A 26,107-nucleotide genomic window follows, 5' to 3' on the forward strand; every position below is an offset into this window, starting at 1 on the left:
CATCCTAAATCCAGAACACAGCACTAGACCAGATACTAAGAAGAAAATTAACTCTATCCCAGCTGAAACCAGGACACAAAGCTTTCAGCATCTGCTCTGCCAGTTGAAGTCTGTGGGAGCTTTGGAAGCTCAACAGTTCTGAGATTCAGAGGTGAACTGTGGCAGAACCCTGTATCCAACTCGTGTCTCTGAGGCTGGCCCAAGGGAAGTGCCAGGAAGGAGAAGTCAGGAATGACAAATCTGTAGAACTGCTCCTTTCATCAGCAGCCAAAATCAATGACAGTTTTAAGTGCCATAATTTTGGACTCAAAGGCGAGAGATAATGTTCAAAGCCATTTGTATCCTAATGAAATTACTCCTGTTCAAGTCAGTCATTTAGAATGTGAAGGCATCTGTTTGGGACTCTAAATCTTGAGGTGCTAATGCTTTGATGACAGTTGTGATACTTTGGATCATCTGGGGTATTTTTACATTTCTCCTGTAGCTGATAACAAGGGATTTGTGCAGTTCCTGAAGCTTAAAAGTTTCAGTAATCTGTCAGGTGGTCTCTCTTCTCACCAATCCATTTTTACAAAGGCTTGGAAATGAAATTCTAGTGCAAATTGAATTGACTGTACATTCCATGGCTTCAGAAGATCGATGATTTTACCTATAACTTGTATTAGTTGCTATGTTAAAGCATGTAGTGTGCCAGCTTGCTAAACGTTCTGAGAATGCACGTTTTGGACAAAGGAAATAAGGTAACAGTGCATTTAAAGCACACATTTAAATTAAAACCTGGAGATGATCGTGCTAGAATGTTTTCATTCCTTTTTGCTTGTGGAGAGTTATTCTTCTCCCTGATCTTCTCTCTCTCTCTAAAACAGCATATAATTCACTGGTTGCTTTATGCCTGATATACCAGAACTCAGTTTAAACCAAATGCTTTGAAAAGTACTTCAGAGAGAGCCTTACCTTACCAGCAGGGGACAGCTCTCTCTTTTGATATCTTCATCATATTAGTGTATTTCAATTCTAACAGTAATACGACTACTGCATTTCTTAATTGTTTTATTTATCTATCTACCTACCTACCTATCTAAATATGTCATCGCAGTATAAAAGTTCATTTCTGCCTCTATGGCAAAAAAACCCCAACCAAACCAGTGCTACTATCCATTTATATGTATTGTTCCTTCTTGTGGCATGAATGGTGGAATTTGTGTGACATTGTAGTAAATTCAGAAAAACTGCTCCTTGAGTAACTCCAAATTTGTCTCCTGTGGGGATATTGCCCAGCTGCTTGTTCTTAATTGCTTCCTCAGGAAGGAAAAGAAAAAAAGAACTGAAGTATTTCTAACTGGTAGATTAGGCCAGACATATCTTCAAGATAATGCAGCTTTTCTTAGGGTTCTGCTGTGTCACTTCTGATGACTCTTCTAGTGGTTATTTTAAAGTTACCTGTCTCCTTTTTTACTTACTGCCAAAAGTATCATCCCCAGAAAAGAGTGAGCCATCTCATCCATTTTAATCTGCTATTTGGCTTAAACCCATGACAAAAACAGATTTACCTGAAGACGTGCTACTGTGGGGTGAGTAGTGGAGGCATGGGTCTGTGCTGTGTCGTGTTGGCTTTGCTCCAAGGTTGGCAATCTCCAGCAGAAGTCATAACAAGCATCCATTAACTCTTCAGACACTAGAGATGTTTGCTTAGTAAACAAAAATTGGAGCTTTCAAGGAGCTTGGAAGTGATTCCACTGTTACCACAGGAGAGGGCCTTATATCTAGTTTCAGGAACCAAGTAAGGTTTTTAAATCATAGCTACATAATAGATGAGGAGCCCTTTAGGTTGTCAAATGCAAATTAATTTGCTTTTGAGCTCCATGTCTATAGATGCTGTTAAGTGGTAACACACAAGTAATAACGTTCTTAATTATAACTGTCTTCTCTGGTGATTAGATGTGTTTGTTTTACAATAACACTTGAAATGCAAATATCCTTTGACCAGAAAGATTGTCAAAGAACAACAAAATGCTTATTTAAAAGAAGTGTCTATAAATAAAACTATTTTTTTTCCTTTGCTGAAAGCATGTGAGAGTCTTGCAAGAGGGTAGATAGGTATGTTAAACAACATTATAAATTCCCTTGCCCTTCACAGTTTCATTAAAAAGATTTTGTATGCCCTACTGCTTTCCATCACCAGTCCTCTGCTTTGGAGATTTCCAGCTTGCCTGTTTTGGGGCAGTTGAATCTCTTGCCAGTGAACAAGCATTCATTCACCCAGCAAGAATGGACAAGGCTGTGTTTCTTAATCTCCAGTGTAATTTGGGGGTTTGTTTTTTTTTGTCATCCACTGTATGTCCAAATACCCTCTGGCAACCAGTTTTTAAAGTTCGACCAGGTTATGCAACCGATTTCTAACATGACCTCATGGCTGACCTGTTCTGGGCAGGAGGCTGGATTAGAGACCTCCTGAAGGCTCTTGCAATATGAACTACCCTAGTCTTACTTCAACAGGCAAAATAGATTAATGATGAAGGAATAGCCTCGAAACTCTTACGTAATAGCTCATGCTGGTATAAGCAATCCTCTTGTGCCAAAGGTGGTGTAATTACTATCACCTTCACTAGTATGGACAAGCTAGCAATGAACCAAACAGTTGTCTGGTACAGACAGATAGTAAGTGTGGGCATTCCCACAGTTTGAGAAAGAAGTGTTGAAAGCTCGGAAAAGGTCTGTTTTTATCTGTCTCTGTGTATGATGTAGCACTGCAGTTTTCCACCCCATAAATGCTTGTATTGCCATTAAGTGTTACAATAACCCAAGAAATTTTGCTATTCTAGTAGTAGACTTTATTTTATCTGCTCTCCAACTTTCTGACGCTGTGGATGAGAGATTTCATTGCTCAGTTAAGGACATCTTGCATTTTCAACAAGTACATTTAGGCTGGATCTTCTGTTGTATCTCTCAGCAATTTTTTTTTTCCTATACTTCCCAGAGAATATCAAACTCTACATAGTTCTTTGACTGCGTTCACTTTTGTCGTACTGATGGCTAGGCTCTTTCTGCAAACTCCACATGTATCCTGTAAACATAATTTATTCTTTGGGTTGGACTCGTTCCTCAAAAATAGTGATCACTGGCCTTGAGTTGCCTTACTGTTTGTGGTGATCCGTCAGATGCCAGCAGTGAACAGGGAGCAATGCCTAAAACCTATACAAGTAGTTCACTACATTTTCTCTGCTCTCAGTGGCAATGAATGTTGCTGGATAAATTCTTCCTGTCCTGTAGTCTTTGCACAACTCTTTTTAAAAAATCTTGTTAATGCGTGAGAAGTTTGAAATTTCTGTTTTGGCATCTGGACATAATGTTTCTGGGAGTAAAGAGAATCCTCAAGATAAAACTTTCTGAAATTACTGTGTGCTTGCTTCAGTGTTGTGTGCTTTTGATAAAACAGCATAAGCAGGTGCATAAATAAAACTAATGCTTTGGCAACCACATTGGAAAAGCTACTTACATGTAAAGGTTGTTACATGTAAGAGATTTTTACCAGCCCGCTCAAGTACCTGTTTGACTAAATGTGCCATATCAGGTAAAGCAAATCTCCTTGGCCTGATGAACTATAAATCTTTGATGAAGCAGGACCACACAGTCCGTTCATAGCCTCTACCAAACTAACTGGGCTAGTCATGAAAAACCTATGTGTAGACTGGGGAGAAAGAAATCCTAGAACGTTATGATAGCAGATTCCCTTGTCTCTGCTCCAGTTTTAAGTCTGAAGCCATACTAAGTTTACTCCTGAATACTGTATTCCTTTTATTTGAGTGACCTGGTCTGCTCTCCTAGTGTTAGGAGAATGCCGAGAAACTTCCGTTTCACCTGAGCTTACTTTCAGGTTATGCACAGATTACATCCTGAAAGAGCCTGCATCCTATTCTCTCTCCTTTTTTTCCTTTTTCTTTTTTAGTTTCCCAGACTATTAAAAGATATGGTCATGACCAGATCATGGCAATTTTCCATGCAGAGGGAGCTGCAAACTGCATATTTTGGGAAAGGTGGTGTAGTCCGCGTTATTCTCCTTTGGTCAGAAATACCATTTCTAAGAACAGTGAACTGTTAATTTTGGTGATGAAAAAATACTGGGTGAAACTGAGATTGGGAAAAGCACTGATGCTGGAATTTCAGTAGGATACCTGTCTAATATGTCTATTTATAGTTGTAAATAGGTTGAGAATTAGAACGTCTGAGTGAACATCAAACTTTTGGTTGTAGCGTTTCACAGTGTTGCTTGAGCATGGACCCCATTCCTCTTTGGGATGTTATCTGTCAGGTTTCCATTGAATCTCCAGCTTTATTACTAGGAGGGGCCTGTTGTTGAAAATCTTCCACCAAGTATGGGTTAAGTATGCTTCCACAAACACCAGAGTCGTTTCATGGGACTAGGTAAAACCCATTTGTTGATGCGATTTGGCTCTATTCTCTGTTCCTGGAAGATCCTGATAACAACACTGTTCTGTGTGAAAAGAATGCAGGAGCCTTGCCTTTGACAGCTGATTTAGTTTTTTTAATTAAACATTGAAAGTAGACACAGTTGCATACTTCTGTAATGGCAAGTGTTATAATGTCAGCATCAACACCTTTCGTACTACGTTATTCTCGTGTACTGACAGTAGTTCTTGCAGGACTGAGCATCTTCACAGTAGATATTACTATTCTGTGCTTTTAGCTTTCCACATCTGATTTGTTTGGAGATTCCCCTTGTTGCTGCTGAGGTATCTGTTACCATCTTACTACCACTTACTTAAAGACTACCAATAAATATTTCAGAAGGATATCCATCTGCCCTGCTCACATGGGCAAAACCTAGTGTTTGCTCTGTAACCTCCTAATTTTTTATTTTAGACAAGGATGGTAAGCGAGAGTGGGGAAAAAAGCTGTCTCTCCTAAACTGGTAAAAGAAAAAGATGACATGCGGTACATTTGAATACACAGCTTTCATTTGTCTTTCCTGCAAACGAGCACAGTAATACATGTTATCACATAAACGTTTGAAACAGAAGCTGTAGAAAAGTGAGACTAAGAAAGACACAGGCTTTAAGCGTCACTGTAGAAGTTTAATAAAAAAAAAAATCAATAGAAGTCTGTTGATATGTGTTATGAAAAATGCCTTGCAGATTAATTTCCTTGAGCTGAGAAGCTTTAAATGAGTATATTAACAATTCTGTTTTCACACCTCCGTGAATTATGCTCAAATGATGCCCAATTGTTGTTAAACAACATAAAAATTTGATATGTTGTCAGTCCCATTGCACAAAGCAGCACAGTCGTTTACTCAGCCAATTTCTGCTGCAAACCCAACACTGGGGGATGGAATAACACAAACAAGGTAATGAGTTTTAAACTAATTATGAGGTGCCAACAGTATAATTGAACATAAGATAATGAGTGGAAAACTAAGGTTCATCGAATGGTTTTCTCAGCCTTAGAAATTACTTTTCTCAGACTTAAAAATTACTTCTCAGATTTATTGATTTAGAGACCTCTGCCAACTGTTGAATGGTCGAGAAAACCATTTCTACGCATAGCAATGACTAACAGCTGACAAACAGTAATTTTGTGCAATTTAAAATCTCCCATAAATTTACAAGAATACAGATCTGTGATTATTTTGAGTGTTTAGAGCATTTCCAGTTGTTCTCACAATGTCCAGAGTTTTATAAGGTGGAGGCTTTGGAAAATTGTTTCCTCATTGTTCATGCCGAGCTTCCTTAACCTCTGCAGAACCTTACCTTGAGAGGTGCTCCGTGTGCCCGTGTGTTCCCTACAATCCTGCTGTGTCAAGGAGCCTGCGGCTTAGCCCGGTTGCCCTTTCCTCTGCTCACCCTGTGTCTCCCCAGTGCAGCTTTGAGGCCCCGCTGCCCTGCTGCCTCGCCAGGGTCACTCCTCAGATCGGTCGTAGAATTGCCAGATACCTGAAAGAGGGAAGAAAGCCCGCTCTTGGTTTTCTTTTTTCAGCTGCACTGAAGTCACGCTGAACACCAGCGTAAGAGTTAAGATTAGATAAATCTTTTTTTAATGCAATTCAAATGTTAGCAGTGTAGCCAGCAGACATAGGTATAAAGGAGTAAAAGAGAATTATAACTGCAGTCTTGCTCTAAGAGTGGGATTTTTGTTTCTTGTAATGACCATACTGCCAGAATACTTGCAACCCTTCTTGTGGTCTGTGTTTTCAAGTCCTCTAGAAAAATCTTTGCTCTGATGCAGCTTTCACTGAAGAATCCTAAACCTTTTACCGACTAGTGCGAATCTGTAACTTAAACAAGATGTTAGTTTTAGCCTTACCTTCTAAAACATTGTGGGTTGCCTGTGCCTGTTTTCTGGAAGTGCCAGTGTCTTTGGGCACAACGTGATGGAGCCATCTTCTGTCTAGATGGTAACAGAGCTTATTTTTAACTATAGCCTGTATACCTTTAGCTGTAGACAAATCATTGACCTGTCATGATTCTACCTGAAGTGTATGCTCAAAGCTGTTGTACAAGCAGCCTGACAGAAGAAATGGATGTGCTTTGATTCGTGATTAAAATGGGTCATGAAGGTACCCAGGCAGATTTCTGGGGAGCCTGTAGGCAGGTAGATGTCTTGACTTTGAGGGAGACCATGGCACAAACGCCCATGGCACACCTGTACGTGATGGATACGCCTATGAAGAGAGCCTTAAGCAAGGAGCTAGTGGGAGGTGGACATCTGAGCAGGGGGAGCACGCACGGGCCCTGCGGCACGTTGTCCCTGCTGTTACTACAGCTGCACGCTGGCAGCGGGAGCTGGCAATTGCTGGGGGCGAGGGCAGAGGGGGCTGCCAGCTGCAGGCAGAAGTGCCCGGCAAGGAGGAGCGGCAGCAGAGGCTGGGGGAGCTGTGACCACCAAGCCATGTGCATGCTGGAGGGCAGTCCATTACACTGTGATTCAGCAGCTCAATATTACACCGTGTTTTCTTTCTGTGAAATTACTTTGGGCTTATTTTTGGTAAAACAAACAAACAAAAAAACCCAACAAATAAAAACCAACCAGAGCTTGATGTACTTGGTCTTCTTCCTCTCTCTCTAAAAATGCCAAGGCTTTTTTAATTAAAAGGCTAAAAGGTTTTTAATTAGGTTGTTCATAAATAAATGCTGTATTTCTGGATTTTCTTAAATCTTAGGTATACTCCCAGACACAGATTTTTAGTGTCTTGATAACTGCAGCATGTTATACTACCCAAAATTATCTGTAAGAAATCATGACTTCATATTACATAATTTTTTAAATCGTTTTCTATAGGTGTTGAAGATAAAACTTTATCAAACACAGGGCTTCCAACTTTGTCAGAAAGTGTGGCGGTACTTTTGGGAAAGGGTATGTGTTTGTAAAAAGTCCTGAAGAATTTAAAGAGATGCCCAGCATACTTCCTCTCTGAGACTCTGACACTCCATAAATAACATCTCATTGAGCTACACATCTAAAAAGGCCACCAGAGGAGATCAAACTCAGTTGTTGGGGCTATGAATTTGTGTCATGGAGAATTTATTGTCCGGAGTGCTTCTCCAGTTTCTACTTTACACATTTACGATACTGTTAAGCGTTGCCATTTTACTGCAGTTTTTGGTAATGTCAGAGGAAAAGGTAACAACAGAGAAGAGGTATAAATGAAGTATTGCTCTTCGATGGGAAGGTGTACTTGAGAAAGAACCTATTGATTTGGATTTTATTTATGTACAACTATTTTTGCAGCTGCCTTCTACATGCACATATGTTCCCATGCCTATTAATAAGAGACCAGTGCTCAAGTTTATGAAGCATATAAAACATCGCTCCTGTCTTACCGATGGAATGATTGGACAGGCTTGTAGAGGAATGAGTGATACAGGCAAGGGCAGAGCTCAGGCACGACTCCCCGTCCTTGGTCTGAACCAGTCTCCCCCATGACACCAGGTTTATAATCAAAATGATGCAGAATCTTCCAGGGAATTAGTTGTTCTACAGCAAAGACATTTTGTAATCAGTAATATTTAAATGCTTTGTTTTGTTTTGTTTCTCTAGGCATTTTATCTGCTGCAGTGCTGATTGTTTAGCTTTGGCAAGATTTTATTGATTAAAACTTTTTAGCGAATGTGTTCACAGCTATGTCTGCATATTAGAGCAACTGCTTTGAAAACGTTTCCCTAAAGCCATCCTGATTTCAGGTCCTTATTACCAAGCAATGCAGTTCCTCTTATTCAGTGGCTTATACAATCCCAGAAGGCATCTGGAGCATGTTTATGTTAAGTGAACTATGAATGCAGATGTACAGAAAAGACATGTTATTTACAAAGAGCTGAGCACACTATTTGCATCAGCCTGATTTATATATTTTTTTTTATTACTTTCTTGGGCGTGAAATATAAATGTCCTTAATAATGAAAGCAATACCCAGTGAGATTAGTGTTCAACAAATAAATATGTTGGTTTTTTTTTTTCCTTTTAGATCCTTTTCAGTTTCTCACCAAAAGTGAACCTGCAAAGGAACAGACAGCTCAACCAGCTTTAGCCCGGAAACCCACTGTGATCCGAATCCCAGCTAAACCCGGGAAATGTAAGTTCTTCTCCCAAATTGTCTGAGAAATCTCTGTCAGAAAATAATTTTAACTGGGACTCAATATTTGCTAATTGAGTTGCTGTTTACTAGCTGTATTAGCTGCCACAGGAATCCTTTGGTATAGTTTGACAAGGAGGAGCCAACCTAAGGGCTGTGGTGGGAGGGAGAAATAGCTGGGAGTCATGTTCCCCCCTCCCTGGCTCCCAGCTACCTCGTCTGGCTCCCTCCCTTGTGCTAAGTTTGATGTCCCTCAAACCTTATGGAGCTAATGCATATCAGAGGTGAAATGGTGTGTGAGGGGAATCTAAAGGCTGGCAGGGAAGAGCTGGAGGAGACCCTTTCAGCAGAAGCAAGCTTGTTTCATCAGCTAAACCATCTCACTAAGCTGTGCCTTTGGTCAAATTGACTTCTGTTCTGACATCAGCTGAGTATATTTTAATGCTGCTCCCAAGCTTCCTGGGAGCAGTGCCCCCACTTGTCAAAGGAACAACATTAGTGTATTAATCTTTGCTTCAAACACAGCTTAGTTGGGATGTAAGCATAGTTTTCACAGCTTACATTAAAAAGTTCCCTTGACCCTTGTTAGATTTGAAATCTGTGGCCATTTAAGCAATAGTATTTTGGTAGCAGTTGAGGGAATAAAAAAGGCATGAAAGAACTTGGATGCAAAAACCTGATGTATTCAATTTTGTGCCAAGGTCTTGACTATAGTTTTCTGACAGTTACCGTATCCCTAATGCCTTCTACCTCTAATCCTTTACAGCTTTACAAATGACACTGACAATATCTCAAAGTGGAAATTTATCAGAGAGCCACAAGGTCTTTGTGTTGATCGTTGTATGCTAGAGTACATACTTGTTTCTGTTTAGCCTTATGTTTTATCCTCAAAGCGTAGGCATAAATGTCACAAGATAGCTCTTAAGACTCACATATCAAAATCATGTTTTACTACACTGAGTAGGTGTAGAACCAACTTCTAGCAACTAGATGTCTGGGTGGCTTTTCTCCTAAGTATTTCTCTCACTATTTCCTGAGTTCCCTGCTCCCCCACCAACCCACCCCAGTGCTAAAATACTAGGTTTTCTTTTCCTCTGCATATGCGAGAAATGCAGTTGAAATGATTAAAAATGCTAAGAAGAATAAAGATAAAACTATGAGGAAGTCTTTCTGTTGATATCTAATCATAAATAAGAGGGTTTTTTTCAGTGGGATGAATATGTTTACGAACTACTGTAAAGAACCCAAGACATAATTCTTTACAAAGGAAATTGTAATTTACATTTAAAAAAAAAAAAAAGACCTGAACAATTATTTTTTCTTTTTCTTTTTCTTTTTTTTTTTCCCTGAGCAGGATTCTATTTTGAACTTGTAGATAACTGGTCCATTGCTGCTCCCTAGTGGTCTCCACAGGAGACTGCTTGTCATACTTTACTTAGCTACAACTATCACAGGGGTCTGAAGGACTCCTTTAAGGGAGTCTTGTGGCTGGAAGATTCATGGGATGTGGAGGAACAGAAGCAGGTTCCAAGAAAGCAGAGTAGCCTTTTGTCAGATAGGAGCTGCTGCAGAAATGTAAGCTGTTAAAAGTTAAAAAATGAGAAAAGTACAACTGGGCCAAGGTATAACATGGATATAGTAGGATTTACCTTGTAAGAGGGCCACATGGTCTCAGTACAAGGGGTCTTTCACCATCATGGGTATGGAGGGAGATTAATTCTGTCAGGAACGAGCACAAACCAAAAAGAAAAACCCCAATAAACAAAAAAAACTCCCAGCCAGCACTACCAAAAAGGGGACAGAGCTGGATGCTTAAGAATTTGAACTCCAGTAAAGCAATCATTTTGCATTAGTGTTTTTGTCAAGATGTGATTAGAAAGGAAGCATTAAACTTCCACTTCAGTTATTGCACTTAGAAATCACTGAAAATAACACCTGCCTTCTAGTTCTTGTTTTGGTTTTTTTTTCCCCTTCCTTTATTTCCTTTAATTTTGGTCTTATAAAGAGTAACGGCAAGGAAATTAGGCCATCTGTGTATATATCAAGACTTGAAGTGGTGTGAATAAATAAATCTCTCATGCTTTTTATATATCAGTAAGGTATGATAAGAGAAGATTTCTCTTGCAATTACTGTCAGGTATTGCTTTTACTTTTCATCCATCATACTAGCTTAGAAGAGTGATGATTTCACTAACTTCTTTTCCCTGTGCTTGGTCACTGCCAATAAGGTAACTGTGACCTGCTCCTAAAAATAAGGGATTTATCCTTGAACTGATCCATTTTAAAACATCACACCAGTGTTTTAGATCATAGTAATGCAACTGAGGTGTCAAAAACAAACAACACTTCTCCTTCCTATGTGTTGTTTCTTTGTTGAGAGTACTTTTTATGAAATGAACAACTGAAAGTTTTCATTTGGCTAGAATCTCTCCTCTTTTTTTGTCATCAATAAATGTCCAGGCTGTCTACACATATGTTTACGTAACTCCAAGACTGGCAGGAAGTCAGAAGAGCTTAAGTGCCTGAAGTTCTTTGTATTAAATGAATTTTCTTGGTATGCAAATACATTGTAAAATAGATGGCAAGGTTCCAATATATAAAGACAAAATGATTGGTAAATATGCTGGCAAAACCTGTCCAAGTGCTTCCCAGGTTTCAATGGCAGAGACGTTGAAAGCAAATGTCATATAATTAGCAGTTTTTTGTGTTCTTTATTGAGACTGAGAACATCATCACTCTTGCCTAGTAACAGCTGTACTGTTTTCTCTTCCGTGTCCCAAATTTGCTTAGCTCTGTAAAGACTACTGGGGAGCTTCCATCTCTGTTTTCTTTCTGTGACCCTGAATTTTATAGCAGCCAATGGTTCCTTTTCTTGCCTTTACCTTTCTGGAGATTCTTCCGTCCAAGTCTCCTGATCTTTCAGGGTTACTTGAAATAACCCTCAGCTGTTTTCCAGCCTGAAGGATATTCCAGGAGCTGACAGCTGAAAAAAGTGAGCCAGTTTAGAAATGTGGCTGAGAGATGGTGATGGTGTTTCAGGGTATCCAGTAATGACTCTGACATTCCCAGGGGCAGAAATTCTTCTACTCGTCTAATATTCAAGTATTGCAGCTGAAACCCTGAAACCCTAGAATAACTTGCTGGTGTCCTGAGAGTAAAGTGAAGATCCGTTATGCAGGATGGGAAGTACTCCTGAAGTGAACTTCAGAGTTGCAATGTTCCCTTCACGTCCCTTTTCTCTTCACTAGTCTTTAAGTGGTCCTGCCCATTGGCTGCTCTGGTTTTGAGAAAGGAAGTTGCATTCACAAAAAAATGCCCCAAACCCAGGTGGATTCCCTTACCTATTGTTGGTTCATGTAAAGAAGCTATTAATTAGACTTTCATTTGGGAACTTTTGGTTTTTTTACAGCTTTAAATGAAATCCTGCATAGCCCTCCGCCACTTCCCGCTGAAAAGCCTATTGGGAACACCTCCGATATCACAGTTGGAAAACCCAATAGTGGTGACCTAATAAAAAAAGTGGTAAGTTAGAACTGTTTTCCTGTATTACAGCTTTGCCTGCTTTGGTTAACAGATCTCTTGTGACTCTAAAGCATTTGTAAAGTAAGTTATTTGAAGGACCAAAGGATGAAAAGGACTACTCAAAAATATAAGGCTTTTTTCTTTTAATTGCATCCTCTAATTTAATTAGGTAATTTAGACTGCTGTCAGTTATGAAAAGCACTTTGTTGATTTTACTAAACTTTGATCACATCTATCTTCAATTTTCTGTATTTAGCAGCTGGAATCAGGATATTCTGCAATTTAGTTTCAAAAGCACTGCAAAGTGCTTCAAAGTCCAATGAGATTTACATAGCGAAATAATGTCAAAGTCCTTTAGAAATGTATTTTTTTACCTTCATGCACACAGTACCTCTCAGTGCCTGTGCTGATTTCAAGGCAGAGGAAACTTCTCTGTAGATTAATGAAGCTTGCTTTCTTCAGCTCTTTCCTTCTAGTTGTTTTCTAGTGGTCCTGCCAAAGCCTGAGTAGAACCATCTATTTTCAAAAGCAAGGCTCTGTTCCTTGCTCCTGAGCACATAGTAACAGTAGACATTGTAGCTGTGTATCCTCTACGCCCTTTGACACAGATTTACGAAAGGGAATTAAAATAAACTAGAAAATGACAGTAGAATTTCCAAATATTGAGTGCTGCAATGGCAAGAATGGCAGAGAATCTTGTGGAAAGCACAGGCAGTAAAAAGATCAAATCAATCAAATCAAAAGCCCTCCCTAGATGGACAGCTGCCAACAAATGTCTTTGTGGCTACCTCTGCTAATAGGATAAAGGGGTTTTTAAATGTCATGATTGAAGAGGCTATTCATAGAGGTCCCCTCTTTTCTGGATAATGCTGAAAAAATAATTTCCAATCCAAGATGTTAAATAACATTTTATACAATGCAACCCCAAAACTTTTACAATGTCATCCAGGTTATTGTGACAGGTGTGTGTAAGCTTCAGAGGGTTTTTTTAAGAAAAAGACTGCATTGAATCCACTGAAACATTTAAATCTTATCTTTGGAAAGATAAGAACTTCTGTGCTTCTAAAACTAGTATTGTTTGTCAGTGGAAGTGATTAACCAGCAACACTAAAAATTGTTGACTGTAAGCAGCAGTTGGTACGGATTTCTTCCTTTTCACACAAAAGAGGAAAATTTTTGGTATGAGGATAACATCCCCATCTGAAAGTGGCAGGTTGTTTTCTTTCTAATCAGGATCATTTAATCAGGATCATTCATCTGGGGACTTAATCAAGGGTCAAAATTTTGTTACAAAATATATCTAGGTATTTTCTAGGTGGGAAAAATCACAGAAATTGTTTACCAATTTCAAGCACATGTATCCCTAATTAGGTAAACAAGACTGTTCAGAGCTATTTAAAATTACTGGTTCAAAAGGGTACTTTTGAACCCAGATTCAGCGCTCTGATTTACCACGCTGTCCCAAGCAGCTGTGCTTGTTCAGCAGAACTGGCAGTACTCTCTGGCACTGGGATGAAAATGAACAGCAGGAGGCAGAAAGGATGGTAACTTGTTAATCCGTTACTGTGGTCCAAGGCCTTCAGACATGGCCCATGTTCCCCTCTGCTGACTCTGCTACAGGGTAGTAATCTCTGGCAGGGTCAGGATGGGCAGCTGGGAGGAGTGACGCCTTAATCTGCCAAAGCAAGATTCACCAGGGTTTATCTGTTAGATCTCTAGGAAACATACTTAGATGCCTTCTTTAATGAGAGCTAATGTTATTTGCAAGAGACGCTGTCCTGTGCGAGTTGCATCAATGTCGTGTTTTCTGCTTTAAGCCTGTTCAAAGTGTTTCACCTGTCAAAGTTAAATCAAAATTGACAATGTAACTGTGGCAGTTGGAATCCTGTGGACAGCGAAATTGTACATTTGTATGACTCTCCTGAATTTGGCTCTTAAGCCCTGACTCCCATGTAGTAGGAAAAGAGGGCTGGGTCGTACCTAATGCACAATTTAAGCTGTGATTTAGGTAGTCAGCCAGGTTATTTACATCTCCCTCTATGTCCAACAAGACTTTAAAATGCTAGAATACTTACTACTTTATTCCCAGATTTCCAGAAACTCTTGTTTTTCCTGCCTGTAGGATATAATTTAGTATAAGAAATGCATCATTTAAACAAGATCACTTTTGTGTCTTAGGATTAAAGAAATGCCTTTTTTCTTCTGAATCTTTGTAGGAGTTGGATCATTCAGAACAGGGTGGAGTGCCTCAGCTAGAACCTGTACTACCCCCAAGGTAAGTGCAATTCTTCCATGACTCACTTAAAAGTGGTGTTTCTGAGCCAGTTTGCCTAGTTAGTCTCAACGTAGACACTACCAACTCTAGTCCTAACTCAATAGGCTTGGGTAGGTAGTATGCTCACTAATAAATAGGCAGGACCAAGTTGCTAGCTGATTAATACTTGTTTGCACATTATTGGTATGAGGAGGGAGATTATAGGAGGACAGCTGTTTGGCTCTTCAGCTAATGTACAGTGGCTGCTGACAGTCATTCCTTTCTGCATCTTTAACCTTGTCACCCACAGCTGAACGTAGAACATCCCTCCTGCATGTTGCTGACCTTTTGATCAACAGCACTTGCACTTGTGGCCAGGTTTGAGTGGTGAAGGAATGGAGGTGGCAGATGCTGCCGCCCTGGAAAGGGCAGATGCTGGGCCAGCACCTTCCCAGAAACACTGGCTAGTTTATACAGTTCACTTCAGACCTAAAACCCCTGGGGAGCTGCAGAATCAATGATATACTTGGGTTTTTTTATTCTTTTGAACCAACAAGAAAGAAGGTCTGCAGAGGCAAAAGTAGCAGGAGCAGCCTTAAATTCAGGTTCACTAAATGCCAGAGACAAACTGGGGGGAGATAAGGCATTGGCTAGCTAGCCCACTGCGGCTATCTCAGCATCTGCACTCTAAATCTGTGGGTTTAAACACAAGAGTTTGCTCTGTTGTGTCAGGACAAGAGAATCTTTCAGTTATTAGACTTAGGCTACCAAGTATTCATTAATGGGAAAGAATGTGGTTGTACCCCCAAGGAAACACCTCATTATTGCCCCTTATGGCCTTGTTACTTTCCCCCATTCTGTTTAGTGTAAGAGCATTTCTGATTCTCCCCAGGATCTCTGGAACTGTGACAAACATTTTGTCCCTTCACTCTTCTGCTGAAATGGATTTTTTTTTTTTTTAAAGTAAGCAGTAATAATTCTCTGAATTGCTTGTTAGGGTTTTCTTGTTTAGTTGAGTTGCCTGTTCGTTTATTTCCAGATTTAATGCAGTCTAACTTGGAATTTCCCCTTTTGTCAATATTAAAAATGCTTAGTTTAGGATGAAGCCAAAAAAGGGGAGAGGTGGAAGTTGAACAGAAGTGGAATTTTTTTTTTTTTTTAATTTAAAAAATAATCCATATTCAAATAGTAATAGAGAACTCTTATCAGGAGCATTAGTAGAGCATTAATATCTTCTCAAGTGGTGGATGACACTCACAAAATATGCCAGAAGGATACTCCAAAGATCCACTAATGCGCATTTGTTGTGGTTGATAATTTTTACAGATCCTTGAGGAATTCAAGCGAGCAAATAATTATGCTGAATTACACTATATGAAAAAAAGAGAGACGGTTGTAGCAGAAACTTGCAGTAACTGGCCAAAGATTTCCCAATAACAAACAATACTGTATTTGTGGAATAGTGTTAGTGCCAGGGTTCTCAATAACAGGAACCCAAAGTTTTATGTACATAATGCTTGTTTATAACAGAGGTGATTTTTTAATTAGCAAATTATTGATTTGGCCACCACACTCTTTGATTCTAATAATCATGGCTCGTGTGTGCTGTATAGGCAGCTTTTTTTAAATCAATGCTTAGTAAGGGGGATTTTTTTAGATATTTTAAATTATTTTAAAAATTAATGCTGTCACTTACTGGTCTCTGATTTTGGTTTCTAAACTACTGGTACACTAATGAGAGTGTGGTACCTCCAGCGTTGCTAGAAAACTCGAGTATTTTCACCGGTGTTTTCTTTCTGCAGTAGACACCTGTTGCATAAAAATGGTAAATTCTGCTATTGATGCCATTGTGCAAAGTGGTGTCTATGTCATGAGTTTCAGCAGAGGCCCAAAAGTCACTTCAGGTAAGTGAGATCCCAGGGAATAAGCTAGGCTGATACTTGAAGACCAGCTAGGTCAGCAGAGCTTCTCAAGGCTTTCACTAAAGAAGAGCAACTCCATCCTGAGGCAGCTTCAGACAAAGCTCTTTCTAAAGGTGGATGGCTGAAAGAAATCCTGCTTATAGAGGGGGCTCCTGAGAAAGCTGGCAAGCTATTGATAAACGAAAGTGGTGAGCAGACTTGGAAATATGTAGTCAAAGGATCTGTTTAAGGACTTGGTCATCCAGTCCCAGTATCTGAAAAGTTCATGTATTCCTGGAGAGCTTCAGATACTACACACACTACAGCCCAGGTCGTCATGAGTCACGTTTCCTTATTGCATAATCTATAGCTAGGGCTGTGGTGGAGGATGAGATGGCAGGCTTACTAATACGCATATTTCTCTGATTGTTTGCCCAATTTTTAGGCCTGTGGATGGAAAAATTATACCTGCTCGACCTCCCCCACCTAAAGGTGTTCCTAAAAGGCCACCTCCACCAAAACTCTCTGCAGCCAAGACCTCCTCCCAGAAGGATGCTCTTTCGCGATCTACTTCTGTCATCGCTCCTGATAAAAAACCCAGCAAGTTCAAATTGGGACCCAAGAGAGCAAAAAGTCAAGTCTTTAAAAATCCAGATCCAGCATTACCTCCTAGACCTAAACCAGGTCATCCTCTCTACAGTAAATACATGGTGAGAGTTGAGATATTCTGAGACTTGTTTATAAAACAGTGCTGGTTAAAATAGTAGTGAAAAACGTAGTAAGGTAGGTTACTATGATGTGGCTTTCAAAGTGCATCTATCAGCATAATCTTCCTTAGAAAATACTAATGGATAAATAATAATAAGTACTGTAAGGTAATACTGGAGAAAACAATATATACTTGTGAAGTATAGATATATGTGTGTGTATTTTTGTGTATATATGGTTTTTTTAATATATATATCTCTATATCTTTAATGCATGAGGTTTGGGGGTTCTTTTTACAGTCACCGGTTCTGAATTCTATTACAGCACCTAAAATGATGCTAAATAATTGCATTTGTATATTGGCTTTCCCTGTATATGTCAAAATGCTTAAGAAAATTGGGGACCATTAGAACTTAAAAAGTCATTTACCTTGCTTAATCAAGCCTGCAAAGAGTGAGAAATGTAACATCAGTTATCTTACATTTTCATCCTATTGATGCCATCCCTTTTCATTATAAAAATGTTTCTTTTTGGTATTGCCTGTGTTGTTAGGGAATATTAAATATAAATGGATCAACGTTAGAGATAAAAAGGAGAGAGTCTTTCCTCAGATACTTGAAATTGGTCAGTGATCAGAGCTGGTGACTGCTTGAAAAAGTGCTGTTGTCAAAAAAAGCACCCACACAACCGTAGCATGAGCAACATCAACATTCAGCATGAAGTGGAAGCTTTCTGTTGCCACCATTTTGATCTTCACTCTTGCATTTAGATCCTTGGTGGAGCAGAGGAGCAAGAAAGAGAGTGAAAGACGTATCTAAGTTGATAGTAGGAACAGCTTTGAGATAAGGGAAGCATGTTGCTTCCTCTCTGGTGTAGCCACACCTATTTACATAAGAAATGTGTGACATATATTTTGTAGATGAGATGCCCTCAGGTGTTACTGTCAACGAAACTTTCCTCCCAGGTTGTTTTTCCAGTGCCCTCCATGACAAATGAGTACATTTCTGTGTCAGTGTGTTGCTGAACATCATGTACCATATGGTATGATACCAGTTAGGTGGCTAATGCACTTTTAAAGCAGATGACACCACCTGGGTTTCTCGAAGTGGCAGTTCCCACTTGCAGTGGGAATTTCAGGTGCTTTGAAGTGGAGCAAACTTTTCCATTTGCCTCTGTTTCTATTCAAGCTACCTATGCCTCCTGGAGTTGCCAAGGAAGATTGTCTTCCCAGGAACACTGGAGAACTGTCCTGTAAGGTAAGGCATTTTTTTCTGCTGATAAATATTTAATGAGCAAGACTCCTGTTGCGTTAAAGTGTCAAGTGCTTTAGGCTTTAAAGGTTACACTTGAGAAATGTAATAGTGGTTTATTAAATCCTTGTGCTTCTTTAATAAAAACAAAACAACCACCAAAACAAAACTCAATAATGGTGATTTGCCTTATAGCACAGGGACGTTCTGCTTATGGAGCAGAGCAACAGTAATTACTTGGAGCGCCAGAAGGGAGAGGAAACTGGTAAAGTTTCTCTGTCTCATAGGAAGATAATCACTCCCTTGGCTGAGTATCTGAAAAGTGGGCAAAAGATAAGCGAGTAGTTTTATGAAATGCTGTACGTGATATATCAGTGAATTGGCTTTGGCATATGGACTTCCAAGTATTTCCCTCTCTCTGCTTCTACAGATCCTAACCTGGTTTTAGGGCATGACTGTATTATTATTAAATAGCTAGTATAAATTATAGCTATGAGCAGCCTTTTTGATTATTATCAGAAACCTACATGGCTGAAATAGATTTCTATGCAATCTGTTGTTATCTGTTGTAATTCATATTATTCTAGCCTTATCTTTGTCCATGTTGGGCTTTTTTGGTTGGGTTTTTCGTACACAATGAAATTACTTTGAGTGTAATTCACACACAGTGATTGTCATCAGTACAGTCTAAAAATTCCCAGTGGGTGGGATAGAGAAAGAGGCTCAGCATTTTGAATATAATTTCTCTTTATAAAGATCCCACAACAAAATTGTCATTTCCCCTCAGTGTTATCTTCCTGTAAGCAAAGGCCTAGTGGCTTGCTCGCCCCTCTAAAAGGCTTGGCAGTCAGCAGATGTGCTGCCCCAGCTGAGTGTGCTGGGGAGATGGGCTGGGATGTTCTCTCTGAGCAAGGAAGGGTAACTGGCGGCACACAGGACCCAGCAGTAGTGCAAAATTTGGCCACACCCCTTGCAATGAGAGTTGCTATCAATGCTCCAGATTTCTGACCCACAGAGATAGCTGAGGCTTTGTCTGTACTGGGAAAAGTTACATGCGTTCCCTTCCTTTTACCGGCGCAAAAGTAGATTTTGGTGAAATGCATTCTAGTTTATGCTGGTGAAAGTCATACAGAATTCAGACCCATAGTTGTGTGACCAGTACTAACTGTTGCCTCCAAAGGTGGCCTACTCCTCTGATACCAGAACATCATTGTGTCCAAAGTCAGAAAATTACTTTCAGAGTATGTAACAGACAACCTCTGTTACTATCTTCCATGATTTATAATCTACTTGGATTTATTTGTTGTTGTCAGGATTCAAATCACCCTCCAAAAGTTTCTGACACAAGTGCACCTCATGCTGTAGTCCTGCATGATTTTCCTGCAGGTAAGTAAATGTGAATATTCTGGAAGCTTGTTTTACTGCAAGACTTTCAAATGAGAATTTTCTTAGGAATTGGAGCTTAAAACATGATGAGGAAGTGAGCTTCATGCAAGGTCTGCATGTAGAGTTGTTCAAATCCATGGGTTTAACTATAGTTGGGCCAGTCTTTTAGTTAAAGCTAACTGGTTTATCAAGTATAATTAAGACTTTCTGAAAACTCATTCTGGTTTTGTCTGTGGTATTTATATTAAGAAGGTTTTACTTAGAGAAAATCAGGGAGTGTGACAACTACTGTTAATGGAAATGATGCTGTCTTACAGAGCATGCTGATGACTTGGACCTTCATTCTGGAGACACCGTTTGTCTTTTGGAGAAAATCGATACCGAGTGGTACAGAGGAAAACATGGAAATCGCACAGGGATATTTCCTGCCAGCTTTGTTAAAGTAGTTGTATGTAGGCTTTGTATATATTGCTACATAAGATCCTATTGCATTTGTTTTCTGGTTCTATTTTACTATGGCTGCTCTGTGTTTAACTCCATTCTGTATTTAGATAATCTCTTTTCCCTCTGGCAGCACAGAAGACATATAAACTTTTGTATGGTATTAGAAAGATGCTTGATTTGACACGACCAACTTGTGTTATGGGGATTATTTTGCTGTTAATTTGAAGCCAAGTGAGAAAATCACGGCTCTCACCAGATTCTCTTTGTTAACCTGGGTAGTTTCTCAGGGTCTACAGAGCAGACTATTTTTCACAGCTGCATGTAAGAATCAACACTCAGTAAGATGGTTGCTTTCTGTGTCTCCCCTCAATCTCCCAGCTTCTCTCATTTTCTTGTCCTTTGAACTGTGCTGGAATCCATGTGCTAAAACCACTTTTATAGCCATGTAGTGAACGAGGTCAGGGCAGCAGTTGGGCCCAATGAAACATGTTTTTTTGCTTCCTAGAATATTTTTTTTCCAGCTGGATCAATTTGCCTAAGTGGCTTACTAAGTGGCTGCAGAAATGGTTGTGCTGGCACAGTGCAAGGAGATTGTGTTGTTGTAAATGAGCAGCTTAAAGCAATCCTGTTGCTGAATGTGACACTTGACAGTGAACGGCAGGCAAGAGACAGGTGCTGTTTTGGAGCCCAATAGCAATTAACTGAGTGCCTCATCTTTAAAGGAGATTCACTGCGTCAAAAGCTGGGTCAAATCTATTGCAAGTCTGAGTCTCAGATTGAAGTCCATTTTGTGACAGTAGAAAGGGCTGTTGGGCTATCCACACCAGCCATACGGACACGGAGGAATGCTAAACTGACACTGGGATGCAGTGAAGGTGTATGGCTGGGCATTAAAGACAGTAAGTGTCTGTATCGAGCCAGGGCAGCTGGCAGAGATGAACACTGCTGCTACATGGACAATACCAAGTATTTGGTAACCATCAGAGAGTATAGGGTGTCTGTTTAGTTTGTAATGGTGTTATTGGAGAAAAAAATTTAAGATTCAAGAAGTGCTGAAGAATAAAAATTAAACTCGGGGTTATAATAATGGAACCATGCTTGATTCGCTTTCATGAGAAAGATTTGTTAGATAAATTGATGAGCTGCTTCTACACAGACCAACAATTTAATTCAAAAGCTCTCGTTACTACTCATGACTAATAGAGAGAAGATTTTATGTTAAAGCAGTGGAATGAGTATTTGGGGTCAAATTCAGCATTAATACAGACAGATACAACTTCATAAAAGTTAGGGAAGATGTGTTTCATATTTCTATTTTAGTTGTAAAACGTGGTTACCATTTCAGTGCAAAAATCTTTCTTTTGTTTCAGCAAAATTAAAAAAAAAAAAAGTGCAGTACTAATTTGTTGAGTGAATTCTCCTGTTCATTCAGGTCAGATTTGATCTTGATACAAGGCCTCTATACAATACGCTATGGTGCGTTTTACAATATTGAGCTGGGTAGTAGCTTAGGTCTGAACACCTAACAATAACACATGGTTATTACTTCCCAGAGAACCTTCAGAGCACCACAGATACCAGCTCCTCTAGCAAGAGCACTGCAAAGATTATTTGTCCTAAAAGGCAGCATGATTTCCTCCAGTCCTTCACATAAGCTAATGAAACATTCTTGTTTATTTTTATGGGAACTGACTCATGCGATAGTGAGCTGTAACCCAAAGCTCCTCGCCAGGGTCTCTAGGCTTGTACTCCTATACACCTCACAGATCATCCTTCATGTCACACCAAAAATACAATTGAAGTCGTCTTATGATAAAGAACTTGAATGCCGTCTGTTTATATATCCGTGTATTGATTTTTCTAAATTATATTTCTCCAATTCAAGTGAGATTTGAGAGATGTGTTTTTGTTTGGAGGACAGCTGGCTACCAAAGCCCAGAAAGGATACGTGTAAACAATAATTTTGTTTATTGTAATATATTGTGCTAGTAAATAATAGAGAGCAATTACCAATTGAAAGTTGGGAGCTAAATGCAACAACACGCAGTAGCATCCAGTCCCATATTCTGTCAATCAGTCATGGCACAAAGAGAAACAGTAAACCAGCTTCATAACAGAAAACATTAAATAGCGCTCCTTGTTTGCATGAGATTGAAAAATGAGAAATCAGGCATATAAAACCAAAATTTACATTAATATGGTCATATATCATAGCATGCCAGCGACTGTAGAGCATCACATGGAGGTCATAACTGGAGCTGATGCTTAGTGGAAAAATAGATTATTTTAACCAGTTCCAAGTTTATTGTAGTTATGTTGCCATGAGCTTGAAATGGAAGATTGTACTTATTTTGTTGTCTTATTAGATTGATGTTCCAGAAGAAGACAACAGGAAAAAAATACCCTGTTCATCACAATGTGTTAAGTGAGTCAGATAAATCTTATTTTCTTTCTCATGTTGATTTACTAGGAAGTAAAAAGAAAGATAACTTTGAAGTAGGTGTTGTCTGTGCTGAGGTTAATATGGTTAACAGTTTCTTCACCAAAATATATTTTAAAAATTAAGCTCTCAAAACTGAAAGTTTATGATGTTTTAATAAGAGTCATATTCAGGTAAAAAAAGCCTAAAAACTCACTTCATGGCTTCAAAAAATCAGTAGATCACTTTCTCTTTATAATAAATGTTTATATAGATATAGTCCCCTTCACTCACTTCCCTTCCTCTTACGAGCTGTATTCGAAGAGCATTTCCCATAATTTTTCATGAAAATTGGTTACAGAAACTGTGAACCAATCTGATTAACTTCAGCAGCGTTGCACTCTCCTCTTTGCTCCTGGCCTTGTTACTGTCTTCCAGTATCCTCATAAGATGTAACATGGTAGGGCTCCTACTCATTTGAAAGAACAAGATAAGATGGGACAGAATATAGCTGTACTTTAAGTAGAGAAATCTATCTAACCTTAAAGTGTATAACTATAGAGGTGAATCTGAAGTTCCCCGGATCAAATTATCATATGTACTTCAAGCACTTTCATTTCTGATTTGCAAACAACTTGTACTAAAATTTGTGGGCAAGGAACAACTTTTCCTGCTATTTTTTCTCAATTATGATTTATTGGATTTCATAACCATTCATTGCAGCAATTAAAGCAAACTCAGGCAGAGGCAGGAACTAGTATCAATGGGATTGTTCAGTTTGTTCTTCAGATGGAGCTTGGCTTGTCTTAACTGAAACTTTATTTTTAAAAGCTGCTTCTGCAACTAAGAAAGAAACAGAAAGTGCTAACTCTGTCCTGAAGCTTTTGCAAAGATATGAGTGGGGGACAGGGGTGGGAATCAAGCTTCTTACAGTTTGTATGCTGTGATGCTATAGAAAGAATTAATTTATTAATTATAAAAAATTATCACTTTTTTCCAGCGCAGTATTTCTGATAAATCAAAAATCTTCTTAGAGTAATTTCTTAAATGTAATAATTTATTAAATCATTAAATCTATTTAAGTGTGTAAAAAAAAAAATTAATTTGTTTTTTCAGTATTATACCAACTTATGTAAAATTTATCAGATGCACTGATGTTTCTTTCGTCAACAGATAATTTATTTCCTCGTGCCTGCGATACGTTTTACAGAATAAAGTTTGTCAAAGTAGCTGAACTAGCTTCCCCCTATGAAACCTCCATGTCTTTGGGATTTGGGACAAATACACAACACCCACCCCTCACCCATGTTTGACTGCATCTAAATTGGATACTAGCTCAAAAAAACATCAAACTCTTAACAAAAGCCTATCAGGACACTTACTTGGGATATGGGCAAAAATATAAAATGGGACAGGTAGCCCAGAAACAAAGTGATATTTTTGGCGTTGTTTGGAAGAGAAATAGGGTCTTATACAAAATACTCTAACAGCCAGGAACTTGGATGCAGAAGCTGTGTCCAGCTCCTCCAGACTCCGTACTCATCCTCTTCAGAAAGCAGAAATAAGAACCAGGGTTAGACCACAATTTTCCACCTGTTCTATCTTCAGTGCATTCTTTCATTTTAATTAAAGATATCAATCCATATTTTGCACAATGCTGCCTTATTATTAAGTGGACAATAATAATAAATAAGCAAAGTAAGTTTCTCTTTTGTTTGTGCAGAGGCCCAAGATGCGTAGCACGATTTGAATATATTGGAGATCAGAAAGATGAGCTCAGTTTTTCAGAAGGTGAAACTATTATCCTTAAAGAATATGTAAATGAAGAGTGGGCCAAAGGAGAGCTCAGAGGCACATCTGGAATTTTCCCCTTGAACTTTGTGGAAGTAATTGAAGATCTTCCTGGAACAGGTATGAATCCGTTTGCAAAAATCTTCAAGAACATGGTTTTGTGCTGCATGTATATAGGCAGCATATAGGAGAAAAGTCCGAAAGGACAATGAATGTGGGAAGGAGGTAAAAAGGGAGAAAAGACAGATAAGAAAAATCAAAAGGAATAGTAGGACTTCTTAAGAAGTTATTCTTAATAATCACTTTGAATATCTAAAATCTCTATCATTAGTAACATTTTGAATAGTCATTGCTGCTATTCTAAGTTGTCCTTTACTTATGTAGGTACAGGAGCAGCACTGAAGAACAAGGTGGAGGTTTCTTCTGCCCTTCCTCAGGTAACAAAATTTTATAGGTGAGGGACAGAATTTACATAGCGGTTTCATAGATTTACATAGACTTTCTATGATAATGTCAGATTAGCTGCACAACTTTAAACCTGAATGTAATACAGCTCCCACAGCACACAATGCTGCATGGTCACATCTTGAATTCTGACAGTTGGCCTAAACTGATTGAATTCATAGCTTCTGGCAAATTAACATAAGTAAATTTTTATCCTTTGTGCTTAAACAAATTCTTGTTAGCTCTATTTTAAGTATTGCTGCAGTGGTCTAATTTTGAATTTATTAATCCTGTCCCCTGCCACCAGTGATAAAAAGGAATGTGTCTGAGCCTAGATGAAATTCTGTGGTAATTGCTGAAATGCCATTCTAGTCTACATCTGCAGTGACACTATTGTATGAGAGAAAGTCAGGACACCCGTGTTCTGTACAGCTGCTTTCACCAGTATCCATCAGCTTATGGCCTCCATTAACGCTTCTAAAATTAATGCATTTCTTCTGTTCACTTGAATAGAACAACAGGCGCTCAGCAGAGTGGTGTGAAGCCCTTCATGATTTTACAGCAGAAACCAAAGATGATTTATCCTTTAAAAAGGGAGACTACATCCAAATACTGGAGCAAGTAGATTCAGAGTGGTATAGAGGAAGACTGAATGAAAAGGAAGGCATTTTCCCAGCGGTTTTTGTTCAGACCTGCTCAGGTATGGTGCTCCTACTAGATGGCAATTCATTGTCATGACTGTCACAAGCTGAGGAATAAGAGTTCTGGGAGAACCCAACTATTCCATTGCATTAGCAAGCCACACAGCACCACCGTCCTTTGTATCCTAAAGCTAAACTAAGCCTTGAATGGCAATATAATGCTGTAGTCAGTAAGCAATCTGGGAGGTGATACAGATTCTGGGTCAGTTTAAAGTGTGGCAAAACAGGACCATTGAGCTGCCTTTAGTAGGAATTCATGGGTACAAATGATGGGGGGGAGCCAGGTTCTCCTTCAGCTAAGAGAAACACTACAGCACAGCCAAAGAGCTGGCAGAGCTGTAAGTAACTACAACTACTGCATCTTGGCACAGAACTACTGTAATGCCCTTAGCGAAGCAAGGAATGAACGCTGCTTGCTCTCATCAAGCTTCTGTTTGAATGCAGACAAAACCTTCACAGAGGACACAGAAAATCACTTTTTTTTTCCCCCCATAGTTTTTGCAAGTAAAGCCATGAGTGAAAGTTGACAGGAAATAAATTCCACCTAACTGGCAAACAGCACGTACATAATGCTGCTTCATCTCCGAGTACAGAGAGGAAAAGATAGGTTTCATTAGATGTTGCCATTGGAAAGTTTAAGTAAGTGAACTTTAAATTTAGTCCTCCTAGAAGCAGAACCGTGAGAATGTGTTAGTACTGT

The 26,107-nt window shown here is 39.1% G+C and overlaps 1 protein-coding gene across 5 annotated transcripts in view; it reads left to right on the plus strand.

The window, feature by feature from the left end:
• The window catches only part of SH3D19 (SH3 domain containing 19), an 86,095-nt gene that overhangs the window by 54,580 nt on the left and 5,408 nt on the right, over nucleotides 1–26,107 (plus strand). For all 5 annotated transcript variants that reach the window (XM_087736304.1, XM_087736306.1, XM_087736305.1 and 2 more), the window contains 11 exons: nucleotides 8,480–8,587; nucleotides 11,997–12,109; nucleotides 14,326–14,384; nucleotides 16,710–16,974; nucleotides 18,160–18,228; nucleotides 19,536–19,608; nucleotides 19,926–20,056; nucleotides 22,419–22,477; nucleotides 24,195–24,382; nucleotides 24,647–24,699; nucleotides 25,220–25,406. In XM_087736304.1, the coding sequence (XP_087592430.1) occupies nucleotides 8,480–8,587; nucleotides 11,997–12,109; nucleotides 14,326–14,384; nucleotides 16,710–16,974; nucleotides 18,160–18,228; nucleotides 19,536–19,608; nucleotides 19,926–20,056; nucleotides 22,419–22,477; nucleotides 24,195–24,382; nucleotides 24,647–24,699; nucleotides 25,220–25,406 (1,305 nt within the window). The remainder of the gene's footprint in view (nucleotides 1–8,479; nucleotides 8,588–11,996; nucleotides 12,110–14,325; nucleotides 14,385–16,709; nucleotides 16,975–18,159; nucleotides 18,229–19,535; nucleotides 19,609–19,925; nucleotides 20,057–22,418; nucleotides 22,478–24,194; nucleotides 24,383–24,646; nucleotides 24,700–25,219; nucleotides 25,407–26,107) is intronic.

This window comes from Nipponia nippon, unplaced genomic scaffold (genome assembly GCF_047370975.1).
Source record: "Nipponia nippon isolate SJK-2023a ecotype South Korea unplaced genomic scaffold, ASM4737097v1 scaffold_6, whole genome shotgun sequence".
In the NCBI taxonomy this organism is placed as follows: Eukaryota; Metazoa; Chordata; class Aves; order Pelecaniformes; family Threskiornithidae; genus Nipponia; species Nipponia nippon.